General features: G+C 35.0%; 1 protein-coding gene across 3 annotated transcripts in view; it reads left to right on the top strand.

The window, feature by feature from the left end:
- MAP3K7 (mitogen-activated protein kinase kinase kinase 7) overlaps positions 1-16,057 on the top strand; it is a 33,965-nt gene that overhangs the window by 1,783 nt on the left and 16,125 nt on the right. For 2 of the 3 annotated variants that reach the window (XM_010024763.1, XM_010024764.1), the window contains exons 2-11: positions 1-66; positions 991-1,036; positions 1,671-1,809; positions 3,130-3,254; positions 6,137-6,265; positions 8,833-8,963; positions 9,358-9,439; positions 10,618-10,769; positions 11,406-11,565; positions 14,204-14,284. In XM_010024763.1, the coding sequence (XP_010023065.1) occupies positions 1,003-1,036; positions 1,671-1,809; positions 3,130-3,254; positions 6,137-6,265; positions 8,833-8,963; positions 9,358-9,439; positions 10,618-10,769; positions 11,406-11,565; positions 14,204-14,284 (1,033 nt within the window). In that variant the 5' untranslated portion in view covers positions 1-66; positions 991-1,002. Of the gene's footprint in view, positions 67-990; positions 1,037-1,670; positions 1,810-3,129; positions 3,255-6,136; positions 6,266-8,832; positions 8,964-9,357; positions 9,440-10,617; positions 10,770-11,405; positions 11,566-14,170; positions 14,285-16,057 lie in introns of those variants that run through there. The other variant, XM_010024765.1, reaches the window with a different exon arrangement.

Here is a 16,057-nt window from a genome sequence, read left to right on the forward strand (position 1 = left end):
CTTCGACAATTGTCACGAGTAAACCATCCCAATATTGTCAAGTTATATGGAGCCTGTCTAAACCCAGTAAGTTATATCTTTGTCAGTATGGCAAAGGTGACTAGTTTAACATATGCAAGCACCACTGCACCAGATGTGTATTTTATATACAAAAAATGTTTATTTTATATATATATAGTATGTTTTAGCCATAATAAGGAAACATACAGATACGTAGGTTGGTTGATATTTTCAGGGTTTTTTTTTTTTTTTATTTCCCCTGCTATAAGAAGTAAATTCTTTCAAGAAAACCTCAAAGCTATTTTTAAACACCAGTTATACTTCAGTTTGTCAGAATGGCATCTGGTGTATTACATATGTAATGTCATTCATATCTACAGTCCTATTAATTGCAAATCAGCAATAGGAAAATACATTAGCAACACATGATTCATAGCTTGTACATCAGTTCCTATTCTTACATATATAATTTTCAGGATTTGCTTTCTTTCTGCCACAGCTGCAAACAGTCCCACAAATTCTCACAGCAGAAAAGCAAGGACTGTGACAGGCCAGATGTATCCTTAGCTAATTCTGGTATGGGTGATTTAATTGGTTAAAGTAATGCTGCATCCCTTTTTTCTTAGTACTAGTGGAATTCTTTTTACATAGTGTTTAAAATCTGTTGTAAGCCACGAAAGTATAGGCAAATGAAGAAAGTATAGGCAAATGAATTGTCGTTTGAAGACAGCGTTTGCTTTTCAAGCTTGAGGGGAGGGAGGTCATTCTTTCTTAACTTACAGTGGGTACTAAGTATAAAACTGATTTCTGTTTCTTGTATGTAAATATGTACCATTCAAACTGACTCTTTATCTCATAGATAATTTTTCCATTAGCTTAGATATGGAGACTTTGCAGTTCCCCTTAAAGAACTTTTCCTTTCAGTTTAGAAAAGCTGTTTTCTACCCCTACGTTGAAAACATTCCTATTTTTTTTGCCCCCCCCTCCAAGGTGTGTCTTGTTATGGAGTATGCTGAAGGAGGTTCTCTATACAATGGTGAGTATCACTTCAACATAGTGACTCCTGCTAGTGTTAGGGTAAGCATGATCTAAAATATGTGTTGTTTCATACATATGTCTCCATCCTTGGAGATACCCAGATGCCACCGGGACACAGTCCCAGGCAATCAGCTGTAGGTGGCCTGCTTGATCCTGCTCGTTGGACCTCCAGAGGTCCCTTCCAACCCCAGCCATTCTGTGGTTCTTTGAAATTCTTAAAATAATTTTAAGGAGAATGAACTCCACTGATTTGTTGCTTGATACCAGTTTGTTACATTTTATGCAAGTAATTTAAGGTTTTCTGGTGGAACATCTTTAAAGATTCCTCCTTAACTTGTAAATGCCCTGAGCATTTGCTTAATATTGACTTTACCAGGGATAGCTGAGAACAAGCAACTCCTTTCATACTTAATTTTAACATAAATGGATATGAATAACATACTAAAAAATGGAAAATATTTTGACATTTCTATTATTTTAACAGTCTGCAGAAGGATATTTTCAGCTTCAGGATTGAGGCATTGATAATTACTTAGATTCCGTAGAGCTTTATGACTGGTATGTTGTTAACTCCATTGTATCTGTTGTAATATACAATAAAGTTCTTTTTAGTTTGTGCCTTTGTTTTGCAGTGCTGCATGGTGCTGAACCTCTGCCTCATTATACTGCTGCACATGCCATGAGTTGGTGTTTACAGTGTTCCCAAGGAGTGGCATATCTCCACAGTATGAAACCAAAGGCTCTAATTCACAGAGACCTGAAACCACCAAAGTAGGTTTATGTCTTATATTTCATATTTTCTTACAATTGGAATTTAAGATCATTTATAATAATTTCATTGCATTTGAAAGAAATACCTTTAATTTACACTAACTTTTTTGGATGTACTATATGTATGTGGGAGTGGTGAGGCACTGGAACAGGTTGCTCGGAGCAGTGATGGATGTCCCATCCCTGGCAGTGTTCAGGACCAGGCTGGATGGGACCTTGACCAACCTGGGCTAGTGGGAGGTGTCCCTGCCCATGGCAGAGGGGTTGGAACTAGATAATCTTAAGGCCCTTTCGAACCCAAACCATTCTATGATTTTATATTCTAAATGAAAGCTGTGCGTTTGAATCTTCAGTTACAGAATGATGGTGCACACTACAGGAAATGAACTGTACTGTTACTTTCTGTTGAACAGGAAAAACATCCTGCTTCTGCCCTGCATCATGGAAGAACATTTTGATAGGGGTAGGGCTTCTAATCAGAGGCATTTAAAATGCCCCAAATTTACAGTGGGCTGTGGTGTTCAACGTTAGGTGGGGGCAGTTTTTTGGTTGCTTTGTTTTGACATTATATTTAATCTGACATATTAGAGCTCTTTCCCCACATGACATCCTCTTCAATCCTCTCTGTCAGCCTGTTCCACTACCCCTGCCAGAATCTCCCATCATTTTCCACCAAAACACAAAAATAAGTAGCTTTGTGCCCAGGCAGTTTGTTGATGTGATTCATTTTACAGCTTCAGATCTGGCTCCACAGACTAGGTGGGAACAGATTTGGGGATCAGCAGGGTCATTCCCATTTGGTGGTAGCCTGCAGATATTACCAGATAAAATTACGATGTGAAACTACACTTCAATTCTTTCTTGCATTCCCAGTTTTGATTTAGAGAGCTGTTAACATGTAACTTCAAGTGTTTTCATTTAAATAAATAGCTACGTTGACTGACATTGATGGGAGTCTTGATTGCACTTCTTTTGATAAAATTGTTACAGCACTTGTTTTTCAACCTCTGGCATCAGAAAGACTAATTTTGTCAATTTATGCTTAGTGGCTTACTGTGTCTAAAGAATCTTATTTAAAATCTAGCATGTAGAAATATTAATGTATTACAACATATTTGATTATTTTAAAATGTCATCTGTTCATATTAGGCACAAGTGACCTTACTTATTTCTCAAGTTGTAAAGCTAAGCATTGAGAAGCAAAGCCATAGATATTCAACTGTATTAGAATGATAATTGTTGGGATAAAGAAAATTGGTTTATTACCAGATTATTTAATCGTATGATTAAAAATTTTTATTTTTTATTTTTCTTTGACAGTTTGCTCTTGGTAGCTGGGGGGACAGTTCTAAAAATCTGTGATTTTGGTACAGCCTGTGATATTCAAACACACATGACCAACAATAAGGGAAGTGCTGCTTGGATGGCACCTGAAGTTTTTGAAGGTAATAATAATTTACAGTGTCGATATTATGTGTTCTTTCTTGGGATGCAACTGTAAATTAATTGGGTGCAGGAAATAAGTTCATTGTGTAATCTTCCTTTCTTTCAATCAGTGTATTAAAGTTTGAGGTAAAAGTTGGAAGAGCCTTGACAGAATTCATTTACAAATCTGTGTGATTGTGTATTGCCAAATCATTATGCAGAGTTTCAAAGAGCAGCACTGAATTGACTCTGTTGTGTTAGTATTAGACAGTTAATTACATGAACATGTGGAACTTTCATTTGTGTTATTGCTGAGATTTACATGAGGAGTACCTTTAGACAGCTGCTCTTATTTTATAAGTAGTAAAACATAGCCAGAGGGCTATTTCCCCATGATTGTGCTGTTTCCAAGATTCTTAAGTAATTTCAAAGTCTTCTGACCTTTAAATATACTGTCATTACTTTAACTCCATGTTCTGATCAGCTTTTTTTATCTTTAGAATTTTCCTGTTAGTGTCTCTAAATTGAACATAATTGACTTCATTTTCAATCCTCTGCTTTCTTGTAACTCCGTCTGCTTTTTGTGTAATCTAGAGATTTGATGTGCTTCCTCTTTCCTACATACTGAGGAACTTGATATTAACAGTTAATTTAGTTAAGTAGGAAAACAAGCTATTTCTTGGAGTGTAGGTGGGGAAGACTGATGACACTTGGTAATTAGATAGGTGTAATTGCTGCATGATTATAAGAGAAATAATTTAGTCAATATTAGATTGCAAATTAAACACCTTTTAGCCAGTCAGTACCTTAAATTAGCACTGCAATTAGCAGAGTGGCCTGGAGAGGCCATCTTCCTGCTTTAGGAAGCAGGTGTCCTGGCTTTGATATAATATTTGGGAAGTGCCTCTGTGCAGCAGTGGTTTCCCAGATTCTGGATCTAAGTGGCCTCTTTTACTGTCCTTATTCTGGAGAGGAGCAGCAAGTTATGTATGTTTGAATTCAGCAAGCCAGAACAAAGAATTCTTTTATTGCAAATTTATTGTGGGACAGAGCAAAAACCTTCAGTTTACAGTTGGTTTTATGTACTTTTATATGAAAGCTTTTACAGAAAATGATACAAATCTTTACACAAGAACAAATACCAAGGAAATAATGGAATCTAGTAGCTTCTGTGATGTAGTGTATCAAATTACTCTTGAAACAGTCATGAAACTACTACAATAATCATATCAAATATCAAAATTGTTAAAATTTGTTTGCTTGTGCTACTGCATCAGAATTCAACAATGGAAACAAGGATAATATTATTTTAGTACTGTTCTAGTACTAACATTTTTAGATGAGAACAATAAAGGCACAAGAAGTATTGTTTGTAGATGGCAAAGGGTTCATTGAAGTAGTTGCCCTAATATTAAGATCTGTTCCCCTCCACGCACCCCACCCATATTAAATATTAGGGCACCTAAAGCCTTGTGCAGATCAAACAACCTAAATTAAAATAATATTTCGATCAGGATAAAGTGGAAGAGAGCCAAGTGTCCAATCTGGGAACTCCATTTAGAAGAAACTATTTAAAAATGGCTTTTGGATAATAGGATAAATCGAGGAATGACTGTGTCAATGTGTCTATCCTATCGTGGTCTGTTACGTAATGAAACAATACAGAATACTCTTTCACTTCTTTTGGACTCAGTTTTCAGAATTAATTCAAGGCTTCTCATCAGCAAAATAAATTTCATTAAATAGGAGAATAACACTTCACACATTCCTCTAGTTTGATAAAGGTGTAAGGAGTTTTGGAGATGCCAAGTTCTTAAATAATTTTGTAAATACAGTAGCTGGGAGAAGTCCAAATTAGTGCCTTAGGATCTGATATTTGTGCTGCAGCCCATCTCTCCTATCTGCCTTGCAAACTGGCTTGTGTGGAAGAACTGGCCTGAGAACGTGCTGCTTTCCTTGCACAGTTTGTCAGAGTTATGGGGCAGAGGAAGATGGCTCATAGGTAGAGTGCAGGCTGTTGCAACTGGATGCTGTATGGTGCATATCCACATGAAATTAGGCTTCTTTAATCCTGCTGTTTATGAAGTTGTCTCGATGATTTCTGATTACATATTAACAAAAAAATCTCCTGGCCACTTGATGCCAATTTGATCCTTGTTTGAAGACAGAAGAGCAAATCTCTGTCATATTCACACATTTATTATCATGTCATTAGCCATTCACATTTATTTTTAGTATGTGCATAAGTTATGGTTACACAGCATACATTCTTTCTTCACAGTGTCTGAACATTTTTATTCATTATTGCATATACCTACGTGTTTTCCGCATCTTCAGTGGGAGTCTTGGAAATACTGAACTTTTTGCTGAAGAACTTTTAGTAATGATGTGACAGGGAGGAAATAAGATGGTGAGGAGTTGAGGAATCTGCCAGTTTGTACATATGGTAATTTACTAGTACTGCTAAAGACATATAATAAAGAGCAGTGGATACAACAGAGATGTTGTTGGCTGGCATATTGTGACTAACATGGAAGAAGTGAATTGAAAAATATTTAGAGGAAGCAAGCATAGTCAGTTAAATCCTAAATGCAAGAGATCTTTGAAACTTAATAAATATTATAAATATGATATGAGAAAACTGACACATTTTATCATTTCAGGATAACTCCAAGTGAAAAGGATTGATTTCCAGAGAGAGGCATTCTGAATGATCCTATGGTTAAATGATTTCAGATTTAAGTTAGGGTGAATCAGCCATCTTTAAAAAACTATTTTTTCTCAGCAAAACAAATGTGAAGTGAAAGGAAGCATACGTAGAGCTATTTATCAGCTCAAACTGTTCTTCTATTTAATGCATTATATAGAAAAAAGACAAATTATATTAATGGCTTTCTTCCAGGTAGCAATTACAGTGAAAAATGTGACGTTTTCAGTTGGGGTATTATTCTCTGGGAGGTAATAACCCGTAGGAAACCTTTTGATGAGATTGGTGGTCCAGCTTTCCGCATAATGTGGGCAGTTCACAATGGTGAGTTGAAAATACTTTATTGCATTCGTAGTTGTGAATTTGACCTATGCATTTGCTAAACACTCTTAAATGTGTAGCTTTAAATTACTAGGTATTCTATTTTATACTTAAAACATGCATTTTTGTCATGAAGACTTAATGGTTAGACATTGCCACTTTTGTGTCAGTATGTGTTTTATGTTATTTGGCAGCTATAGTGCTTGCATTTCTTGCCCATGTAACAAGCGTATGAACAAACAAGCGAAACAAGTCATGTTCTTTTTGTTATGACACTACATTTTAAAGGTGATCTGAATCATGTGCTACAAAAAAAATCCACAACCCCTCTGTCTGGATGAAGATTTTATTTGCCAAGTTGTCTTCCCCCCCCAGAATAATAGACCGTAGTTATCTTCATGCTAATAATAGACCGTAGTTATCTTCATGCTAGTGGTGTAACTTTCTTAATAGTCTGGGTTTAGGTACCATGGCAAAGCAGTTTTCAGAAAAGTAATGGTAATGAAGTAGTTCAGTGAATGTCTGCAAAGAGTTTCTGCCATTTGTGAAATCAGCATCAAAGCAAGCACAGACTTGTTTGGAAGATGTAATTAACAAACAAGTAGTGAAGGTCTATACTCTGCCTAAGTGTCATTGCTTCAGTTCTAAGCGATAAAAGCATAAGGTGAGCACAGGCATCCTGTTTGATGAAGAAGAGAAAGGAGCAGTGTTGCAGATGGAATGATGCACTTCACTCGTAAGAGAGAAATAGCAGTATGTTTATTGATATAACCAGTTTATTTCTTTAACAAAGTTTGACAGTAAATGCAACAGTGGTTTAACAAGATTCACTTACAAAGTACGCTTGATTACATACTGCATAGAGGAACAGGGTCAGACAAAATTGTCAGGGAGACGTTCCATTGAGTCACGAGGTTCAGAAAGGACCTCTTTGTATTCTGAACTACTTCTCAGAGGGTAGTTTAGGTGCAGCTGAATCCAGACTTGGTCTATGGTTTATGTCTAAAAGATTGTATGTGCATAATGAATTGTTTTTATCACTTAGCTAAGATTTCAAAAGTTTCAGCGCACTTATTCCCAATTAATTTGTCAAGTAACTGATACAAGGATTCTCTCAACCTCGAGGAGTAACCTTGAGAGGCATCCCTACTCAAGGGGAGATCCTGGCTCGCAGCCCTCTGCCGTGCAAGAGAGCTTATGAGCCCTGGACTGTCCACTTCTTACGGAGTAAGAACTCCATATGAGTATGACTCACAGTGATATTTGCGTAGTGACTGCAGATATTGGTTTCTTCCAAACTTGGAACTTAAGTTGCACCTTGACCAACACTGTGGTTAGGTGGGTGCATTGCTTAAATTAGCCCTTGGCTATTGTGGTGTTACCAGTCTCCCCTTGAATCCCCATTGAGTCAGCTACAGCCATCATGACCAGATGCATCCAATATGACCGCCACTGGTGGTTATCACTTTAGTGGTGTTACAGGAAATAAAGGTCAGGTTGGTGAGGTATCACAGCATCAAAGGGAGGCAATGATATGTTGGATCAGCATTACAGTCATAATAATAAACAAAGATAGATGTTTGCGAATGGCATTTTTGAATGAAAGAACACATTCTCAATTTCATTTTTGCAAGGGTACGAGTCACTGTGGTTAAGAGTGATGAGTGCCTTGCATCAAAGCATTACCTGTGCAAGGAAGCATAAATGTAGTGGTCATAAATCGGAAAGCTTTGGTAAGGTGTGGGAGTATCCTTTAGGGGAAGACAAATTACCTATCTGTCCCTATTTTTGCTTCAAAAATGTCTCTGTCTTTTTTACACACACACCCCCCCCTTTTTTTTGTCTTTCTGTATTACTTGTTATGGTTAATATATTTTTAAATGCTTGCTGCTTTTTATGCAAAATGTCACTGCATCTCATGTATTGAGCACAACTAGATGTCTACTAATTGTAATTGTACTCATTGTTGAAATACTAAAAGGAGTAGAAACTTGAACCAAAAGACAGCTGAATAGTATTTTACTTTAAGCATTGTGTAACAAAACTAGAAATGTGTATAGGTCAGTGCTTAATAATTTTTCAGGAAATTCTTAAGAACAAAATGAGCCCTTAAAAACACACACTCCCCCCTTCTTTTTTTTTCTCCCCCCCCCCTCCCCCCCCCTTTCCTGTGAGTATGGCATTAGGAACCAAGTTACTACTTGATTCCTTTGATTCCTAGTTTGGTCTAAATCCTTATTCTTTAGAAAGTGATAACTTATTCATTAGCCATGGTGATGCGTTGTATTTGGTCAGTCCATGAATTTATTCAAAACATTACTGAAGGAAAACTTATTTTTCTTTCTATTTGTTTGTAGTAATTGTAACTTGTTTGAAATACAAAGGAACTTTTTCCAGTTTTTTATTTGTAAGAGAGAAAATCAAGTACAGGCCAATTCTTTCAGACTACAACTAACTGTTTGTTTTCCTTTGTTTATTTAGCAAAATACCAGAGAGAGATCAGTCTCTGACTGTCAGTCATCTTATAGTCTGTTTAACAAATCAAGTGTTTTTTCTAATTTGAATTACAGGTACTCGGCCACCACTGATCAAAAACTTACCTAAACCAATTGAGAGTCTAATGACCCGTTGCTGGTCCAAGGATCCCTCACAACGACCATCCATGGAGGAAATTGTTAAAATAATGACACACTTGATGCGGGTATAAAAATTTATTTTAGTATCTTAATAGTTTCTTAACCTATGAAGTTTGGAAGTGAATTATAAAGGGCATGCCTTTTATCGCACTCCAAAGGTGGGCTTGCATATTTTCTCTCTCCTTTTTGATAAAGATTATCAAGTTATTACAATAGAAAAGGGAAATCATTCCTCTCTTTATGGGAGAAGTATACTAAATCATAACAGATTTTTGGAAATTAATAAGAAGAGTCATAGATGTATTTAAATGCATTACTAAAAATGATTAAATTTATTTCTCTTCTAAATAAGTTATGCTGTAATTTATATTTACAAATTATTTTAAGAGTTACTATTTAAATAATTTTAAAACAATTGTTAATTACTTTTTTTATCAAATCATTGCTGTTTTTTCACAGTACTTTCCAGGAGCGGATGAACCTTTGCAGTATCCTTGCCAGTATTCAGATGAAGGCCAAAGCAACTCTGCCACTAGTACAGGTACATTTGTATAAATAGAAGAACAGCAACATGAAATAATGCAGATGGATTATAAAGCACATTCTCATACTGATTTTGAACTCAAATTGGGAAAGCCAACCTTTCCAAAAGCTTAAGCATTGGCAGGAATCTTTCTTTTCAAGACCACATGCAACATCATATTTAGTGTTCTCAGCCAAATGGTTTGCTGGAGAATACGCGTATAATACAAGCTGTCTCTGAATGTCCAGGTCCTCCTTTTCCCCCCCACCATGAAGGTTGCTAGCAGTTGACGCTATTTCATTCACATGTAATGTTTAGGAGTTGGCATTTTTAAATTTTTTGCCGTTCTTGAAAACTGCACCTGCTTTCAGTTATGTTCTCCACAATTGAAACTTACAGTCATTTTATGTTCAGATACAGGAAATGCAGTAATTTAAATTTAAGTGCAAGGAAATCACTAGAAAGGAGAAGGGAACAAACTGTGCAATAGATTTTCAGGTAGTCTTGCCTTCAGAGGAATCCTTTTAAGAATAGAAAATAAAAATTGTTTTCTCACTTTTTAGAATAGAGTTTTCCTACTTCAGTTGTTTTTAATTTTAGGTGTCTTTACCTTCCACTGCTTGGTTGTGTTGGTTTTTTTTGTTTGTGTTTTGTTGGGTTTTTTTTCCCAATCTCCAAACAAATTGCTGTTATTTTGCTTAAAGTTTCCTTGGCTATTTTGCAGCTTAGTGACCTATATATTTCAAAATCTTTTCACCTGTGACATTGTACTGACTCTGCTAGCTGTTCTCCACCTCTCAGCACATGACTTCAAGATAAAATTTACCACTTGAAACTTTGAATATATATTGCCTGGTATTTTTCAGGTATTTGTGCTCCTTTATGGTTAATGATGGACTTTGTGAATTAGATTGCTGGTCGTGTTGTTACTGTAACATCTACAGAAACAATCTGAGAGCAAGATAAAGATTGACTTTGGAATGTCATCATAATACTTACTCATGCATTCTTTTTTACTCTTTTTACTTCTTACATTAATGGATCTGTTGCAGTCTTGCAGCTTGCCTTTCATTAAAAGTTCTCAAAAGTCATGCTTTAAAGCAGAGTTAGGATTCTGAGAATGCTCAAGTGAAGAGATGCATTTTAGTATTTTTAATGGAAATTCTCAAATGTTTTTCTTTGTTACTGCATTCTAGGTTCATTTATGGACATCACTTCTACAAACACAAGTAACAAGAGTGATGCTAACATGGAACCAAGTGACTTCCAAGGGGCTTCTACAAATGACACTATTAAACGTTTAGAGTCAAAATTGGCACAACAAATGAAAAATACTGCCAAGCAGCCGGTAAGCCAACACATGCATTTTGAACCATAATAATGAAATGGACAAAGATTGTCAAAAGTGTTGTAACATCTTTCAAAAATACTACAAAATTGGAGCCAGTTAGTTATAAGAAAAGAACGTGAAAGTGATGAAGAATAGTATATGAATTCAAAAAGGAAAATTGGAAGTCTCTAACATCATCTCAAATGAAATAAAAAAAAACCCAGTTAATTTTAGAGGGATTCCTTAGGTTAAAAATATACGTATATATGTTTGAAAATCACTGCATTAATTTAGAATTAAAGTATTAGTATAATATGAAAGGATTAAACAGTTATGTGAGTTTTGAAAATGCTATGGCTTATTTCAAGTAGGATGAAAAAATACAAAGATTCTCCTGTGACAATATCAGCCTAATTCTACTGTGTTTTTATGTGCATGAAGTTATATTTTTCTGAAAGTTGCAGATACTTGGTTCCTGTGTGCCACTAATAGCTATATTATTACCATTATTGAATTATAAATGTTAAATCTTGTCACTTTTAAGCAGCACATTATAGAAATAGATTTTAACTTACATACTGTGCATGTTATGGAGGGGCTTCTGCAGGTTTTGGGGTTTTTTTTTTTTTTTTAAAAATACAACTTTTGAAACAGGGTGATCCTGGCCGCTTGAGTTTACCCCCATCTCGTGGGAGCAGTGTGGAGAGCTTGTCGGATGTTCGTGCGCGACCACAGTCAGCCCTTGTTTCAGGAGAAGCCAAAAGGATGAGTGCTGACATGTCTGAAATAGAAGCAAGAATAGCTTCCATCACAGGTAAAATTAAAGGATGTTTGGGGGATAGACGAAGGAATTGGAAGGAGGGAAAAGAGAAAGGAAGATGTAAAACATGCATAGTCATGCAGAATGTTAATACCATTCACTTTTCATGTTGTCTTTATAGTCCTTTATTAATTGTGGGGAAGAATGGCTTCATTCATGGCTGTATACTTGACAAGGCTGAGTATTTTAATTGGATACTTCTAAGGTTGTGGAAGAGATTACTTTTGCTGAATTATGCTTTCATCTTTAAAAAAAAAATCATGAGACTTCTAAATATCAGTTCTATTCCAAATGCACAATTTTCTCCTTTGCATCTGAAATCAAGTTATTCCATATCTGCTAGGGTAATTATTTCTAAAATAACATTTCCTTCAAGGTTATTCCTATAATATTTTGAAATTGAGATGGGTTTAAAGTTCACATGTTCCCAGGAAAGTTTTAAAATTCACTTTTGACAGATTTCAGAAAGAGAAACATAATTAAATTTTTTAGTGGTCAGATTAACAAAGCATTGATATCTTTTGTTTAAAAACAAAACAAAAGCTACAGGTGTTTTGCCATGCTTGCTTCCAATATTTATAAACTGTTGTGTCTAAACATTGACTCCTTGACTGAATTGGAATTGATGTGTAAGTATAAATACATGCTTTTATGGTGAAAACAATCTTTATTCTTCCCAGAAGAGCGAATTAATAAAAATGTGTATACTTGGCAAACACTTTCTTGTCTCTTTTCTTCATCAAATACATTGTTTGTTAATCTATGCGAACTCCAGGTGATAAGTTTCTTTTATGAAACTTTTTTGTTATGGTATATAACCACAGATTTAAATAAGCAAACTAAACTTCTTTGGTTAGTCCAGGGTTATTTAGCTGTTCTAGTATTTTCATACTGATCTGAAAATTAGGGTAATCAAGGAGCAGTAATAAGGAAATTACATCATATTCTGGCTTTCTTGTGCACCACAACTATTTTATTTTTGTCCTTCATTGTATTATGATTACTCCAGAATCTTGTTTTACTAAATACTGAAGTTACTCATTAAATAATATTTATCTTGCTCTAAACACTTTTTATTTTATGTTCTTATTTAAAAGCCTTATTTCAAGATTTGTCTTTTGTATTGTCAGTCTTTGACTGGATGATTGTGTAGTACATCTCACCACGAATATCTCTGTAGGTTTCCTAACACAGAAGGCAGCTGTGTACTTACCTGATAATAACAACATGCTGGTTTTATTTTAAAATGTCAGGACTCACTTTGGTCACTGACACTCTAAAGTCAATGTAAGTTTTTTACCTTAGTGGAGATAACCTGGCCCTCCTTTGTGTGAGTTTTTAATTTTCCTGGTTTGTCTTCCTTAAGTGCATTGTCCTGAATAGAAATTATTATTTCAGAATATGCTAAGGTTTGTTTATTTATTTTTAATTACTGTAGTTTCTTGAAACAAAACTATATACTGAACACACTAGATTGAGGTTTTGTTTGGGTTTGGGGTTTTTTTTTTGTTTCATTTTTTGGGGTTTGGTTTTTTTTTTTTGTTTTTTGTGGGGTTTTTTTGTTGTTGTTGTTCTGGTTTTTGTTGGGGTTTGGGGTGTTTTTTTAAGAAATCACTCCAGGCCTTAGTGGACTACTGGAAATGAGGTCAAACCATCTGACTGTAACTTTTTGAAAAAGAGCTGAAACAGCACTCTTGGTTTTGCTTTATTGGGGTTTTTTTTAATTCTTGTTAACTGTGTGACAGAAATAATATGCTGTGAACCTGAAAAAAAAATTGTGGGGCTGGGAGAGTCCTAGGCTGTTGTTAAGAGTAAATCAGGCCAAGAATTATTTAATCTTCTTGTTCCATCTATTGCTAAATATCAAAGTAAATCACATAATGCATATCACCATTACTTACTAAGTTTGAGATGGATACACTGCAACGTTCTAACTTTGGGAGATGTATTCAGACTTTTCCCTAAATGGGAACTACTTATCTTAAACTATACAAGTAGTAAAATAAATATAACGAATGTATTATTAGATATAATTACAGAGGATATGATGTTTCTTGAACATCGAGCAAAAGTCTTCACTAATAGGTCAAAAGAATGAAAGGCAGGAACTATTGTCAAATGTAGTTAGAGTAAGCATTTTTGCAGAGACAGATGAGACTTCCTTTAAGATGAGGTAATTTAAAGAAACAGAAGTACCCAACTATTAATATTGTTTATAAAATAGTTTGTACCCAACACTAAAGAGAAAACGTTACATAAATTCAGGCAATCAAGAATTTATTCTGAATATGCAAGTGATCTGAAATAATTTAATTTGTTCTCTGTTTGGATAATTACATTTGGTTTTCCCTTCCTTGTTGCCATGCTGCTTTCTGTGTTTGACTTTTGTGTTGCTAACTATAACTAATTACACAGTGTTGTAATGATGGCTAGTTCTGCATTTTTTGCTTTTTAACAGTTGCTTTACTACATGTAAGCATGAGTGGAAGGCAATGCAGTTTATTCTGCATGACATTTTTGCATGAATTATAGTTTAACCAAGTTTATGAAAAATGCAATATTAGGAATTTAATAATTTTGCTATTGCTATTTTAGTGTTTTGCATGTGTATTGTATATGTGTATTTTTTCAGCCTATTCCAAACCTAAACGAGGCCATCGTAAAACTGCTTCATTTGGCAACATTCTGGATGTCCCTGAGATCATCATACCAGGTATCGCAGACCAGGTGAACGGGTCAGTTGGTTAAGATGCAGGAATAATGATCAGACTGCTAAAATACTTCTTGCTCCAGTTGCTCTAGGACAGAACTAGGAATTATCCCAGTAATTTTTTTCAATAATGTCTCTATGGAGAGGAGCATGATACATCAGTATAAACCTACTATTATCAATAAAGGATTCAGTCTTCTAGTTCAACTTCACTTTTATTGATAAATGATTTTTCCTTTCTCATCTTGGTGTTCAGAGGCATCTTACAGAGTAAAACTATATATGCAGTCTTTTATTACGATACCAAAGTTGGTGAAAATGGGCATAGTAAGTTGAAAGTTGCTGCTCTGGGTAATTATCTCGCCCTGATCTTTGTTGTGTTTAAGCACCCGTTTTTAATCAAATACTAACAGAACAAAAACTGTAGATACCTTACATGTAGAACTTCAAATTCACATTGGACTTGTGATTAAATAAATTAACACTTAATCCATGTAATTCTTATATTTGACTACGGTTTTCCAGAGCTAAAATGTGTCTGCATGAGGTATTTCTGTTGTGTTTAAGTTAATGCAAACTAAAATTATTAGGAGAGGCTTCTGTCAGGAAGAAAATCAGTATAATGAGGCACCGTAACTGATAATTTTGGTTGGGGCATTAATGAATAATTCTCATATATCCCAAGTCTATATTTAGTTAGTAACATATCGTTTTCCTTTCCCATTCCTCCTTTCTTCTTTGTTTTTGTTTTTTTTTTGGGGGGGTGTTTTTTTTTTTCTTGCAAGTTTTTTTGTTTGTGGGGTTTTTTTCCGATTAAAGTGGATTTATTTCTTTCATTTCATATTCCTCAAAGCCTAAAAATAAGTATAATCAGTCCCAAACTGGTATACCATTAGCAGTATGCAGGTTGCTTCAAAATTATTTGTCAGAGGCAGGAGATGCAAGTAATACTATCTACCGCTAGTCTAGAGAGACATTAAAAACTGTAGACACCCTATTCTAAATTTGTGTAATCTGAGGAAGTTTCCTTCTAAATCTTGACATTCTTTGGTATTTTGAGGTAGAATGCAAAAGATAATTTTTTTTACAAAAGTTTAGTTTGTGAAATAATTTTATTTTATAAGTAACTTTATTGAAGTTTACATATAAAGACACTGAATGTAAAAAAAAAAAAAAAAAAAAAAAAACCAAAAAAAAACCCCAAATAGATTCCAAAGAACAATAGCACTACCCATGAAAAGAAAACTTACTTGGCATTAAGGCTAACAAATCAGTTAGAAAGTTTACTAGTGTACTAGTATACCATGTAGCTTTCCACTAATTTTCAAACAGTCCTGGCCTGTCATGACCGAGACACTACTGGCACTACAGAAAAAATAATAAAAATGTAAGTTGTCTGCAGATAAGTGTGGGCTGTATATTAGAAATTTTCTGGTTGTCAGAACAGCTTTTCCATAAGAATCCCAAGGCCAGAAAAAGGGATTAATCGTTATGTGGCAGGGATGTGATCATCAGCCCAGTAGATTATATTTTTCTGTATTCTTAATGGAGTTATTCAGAAGTACATTGCTCAGTTACTCTTTTAGAGACAGTATAGCGTTGCCTATTTCTCACCTCTCCTTTCCTTACTCTCAGCACAAAGCTTTCAGCCTTGGCCTTTTTAACATGCTTTTCCCCTTTTAGTTATACTTCCAAGACCCCCAGAGGGGCACCTCCATCTCAATCGCGCCCCATTTTGTTCCTTAGCACTTCTGCCACATACCCAGCTCCCCCGAT

The sequence above is a fragment of the Nestor notabilis genome, unplaced genomic scaffold (assembly GCF_000696875.1).
Source record: "Nestor notabilis isolate BGI_N333 unplaced genomic scaffold, ASM69687v1 scaffold4792, whole genome shotgun sequence".
Taxonomy (NCBI): Eukaryota; Metazoa; Chordata; class Aves; order Psittaciformes; family Psittacidae; genus Nestor; species Nestor notabilis.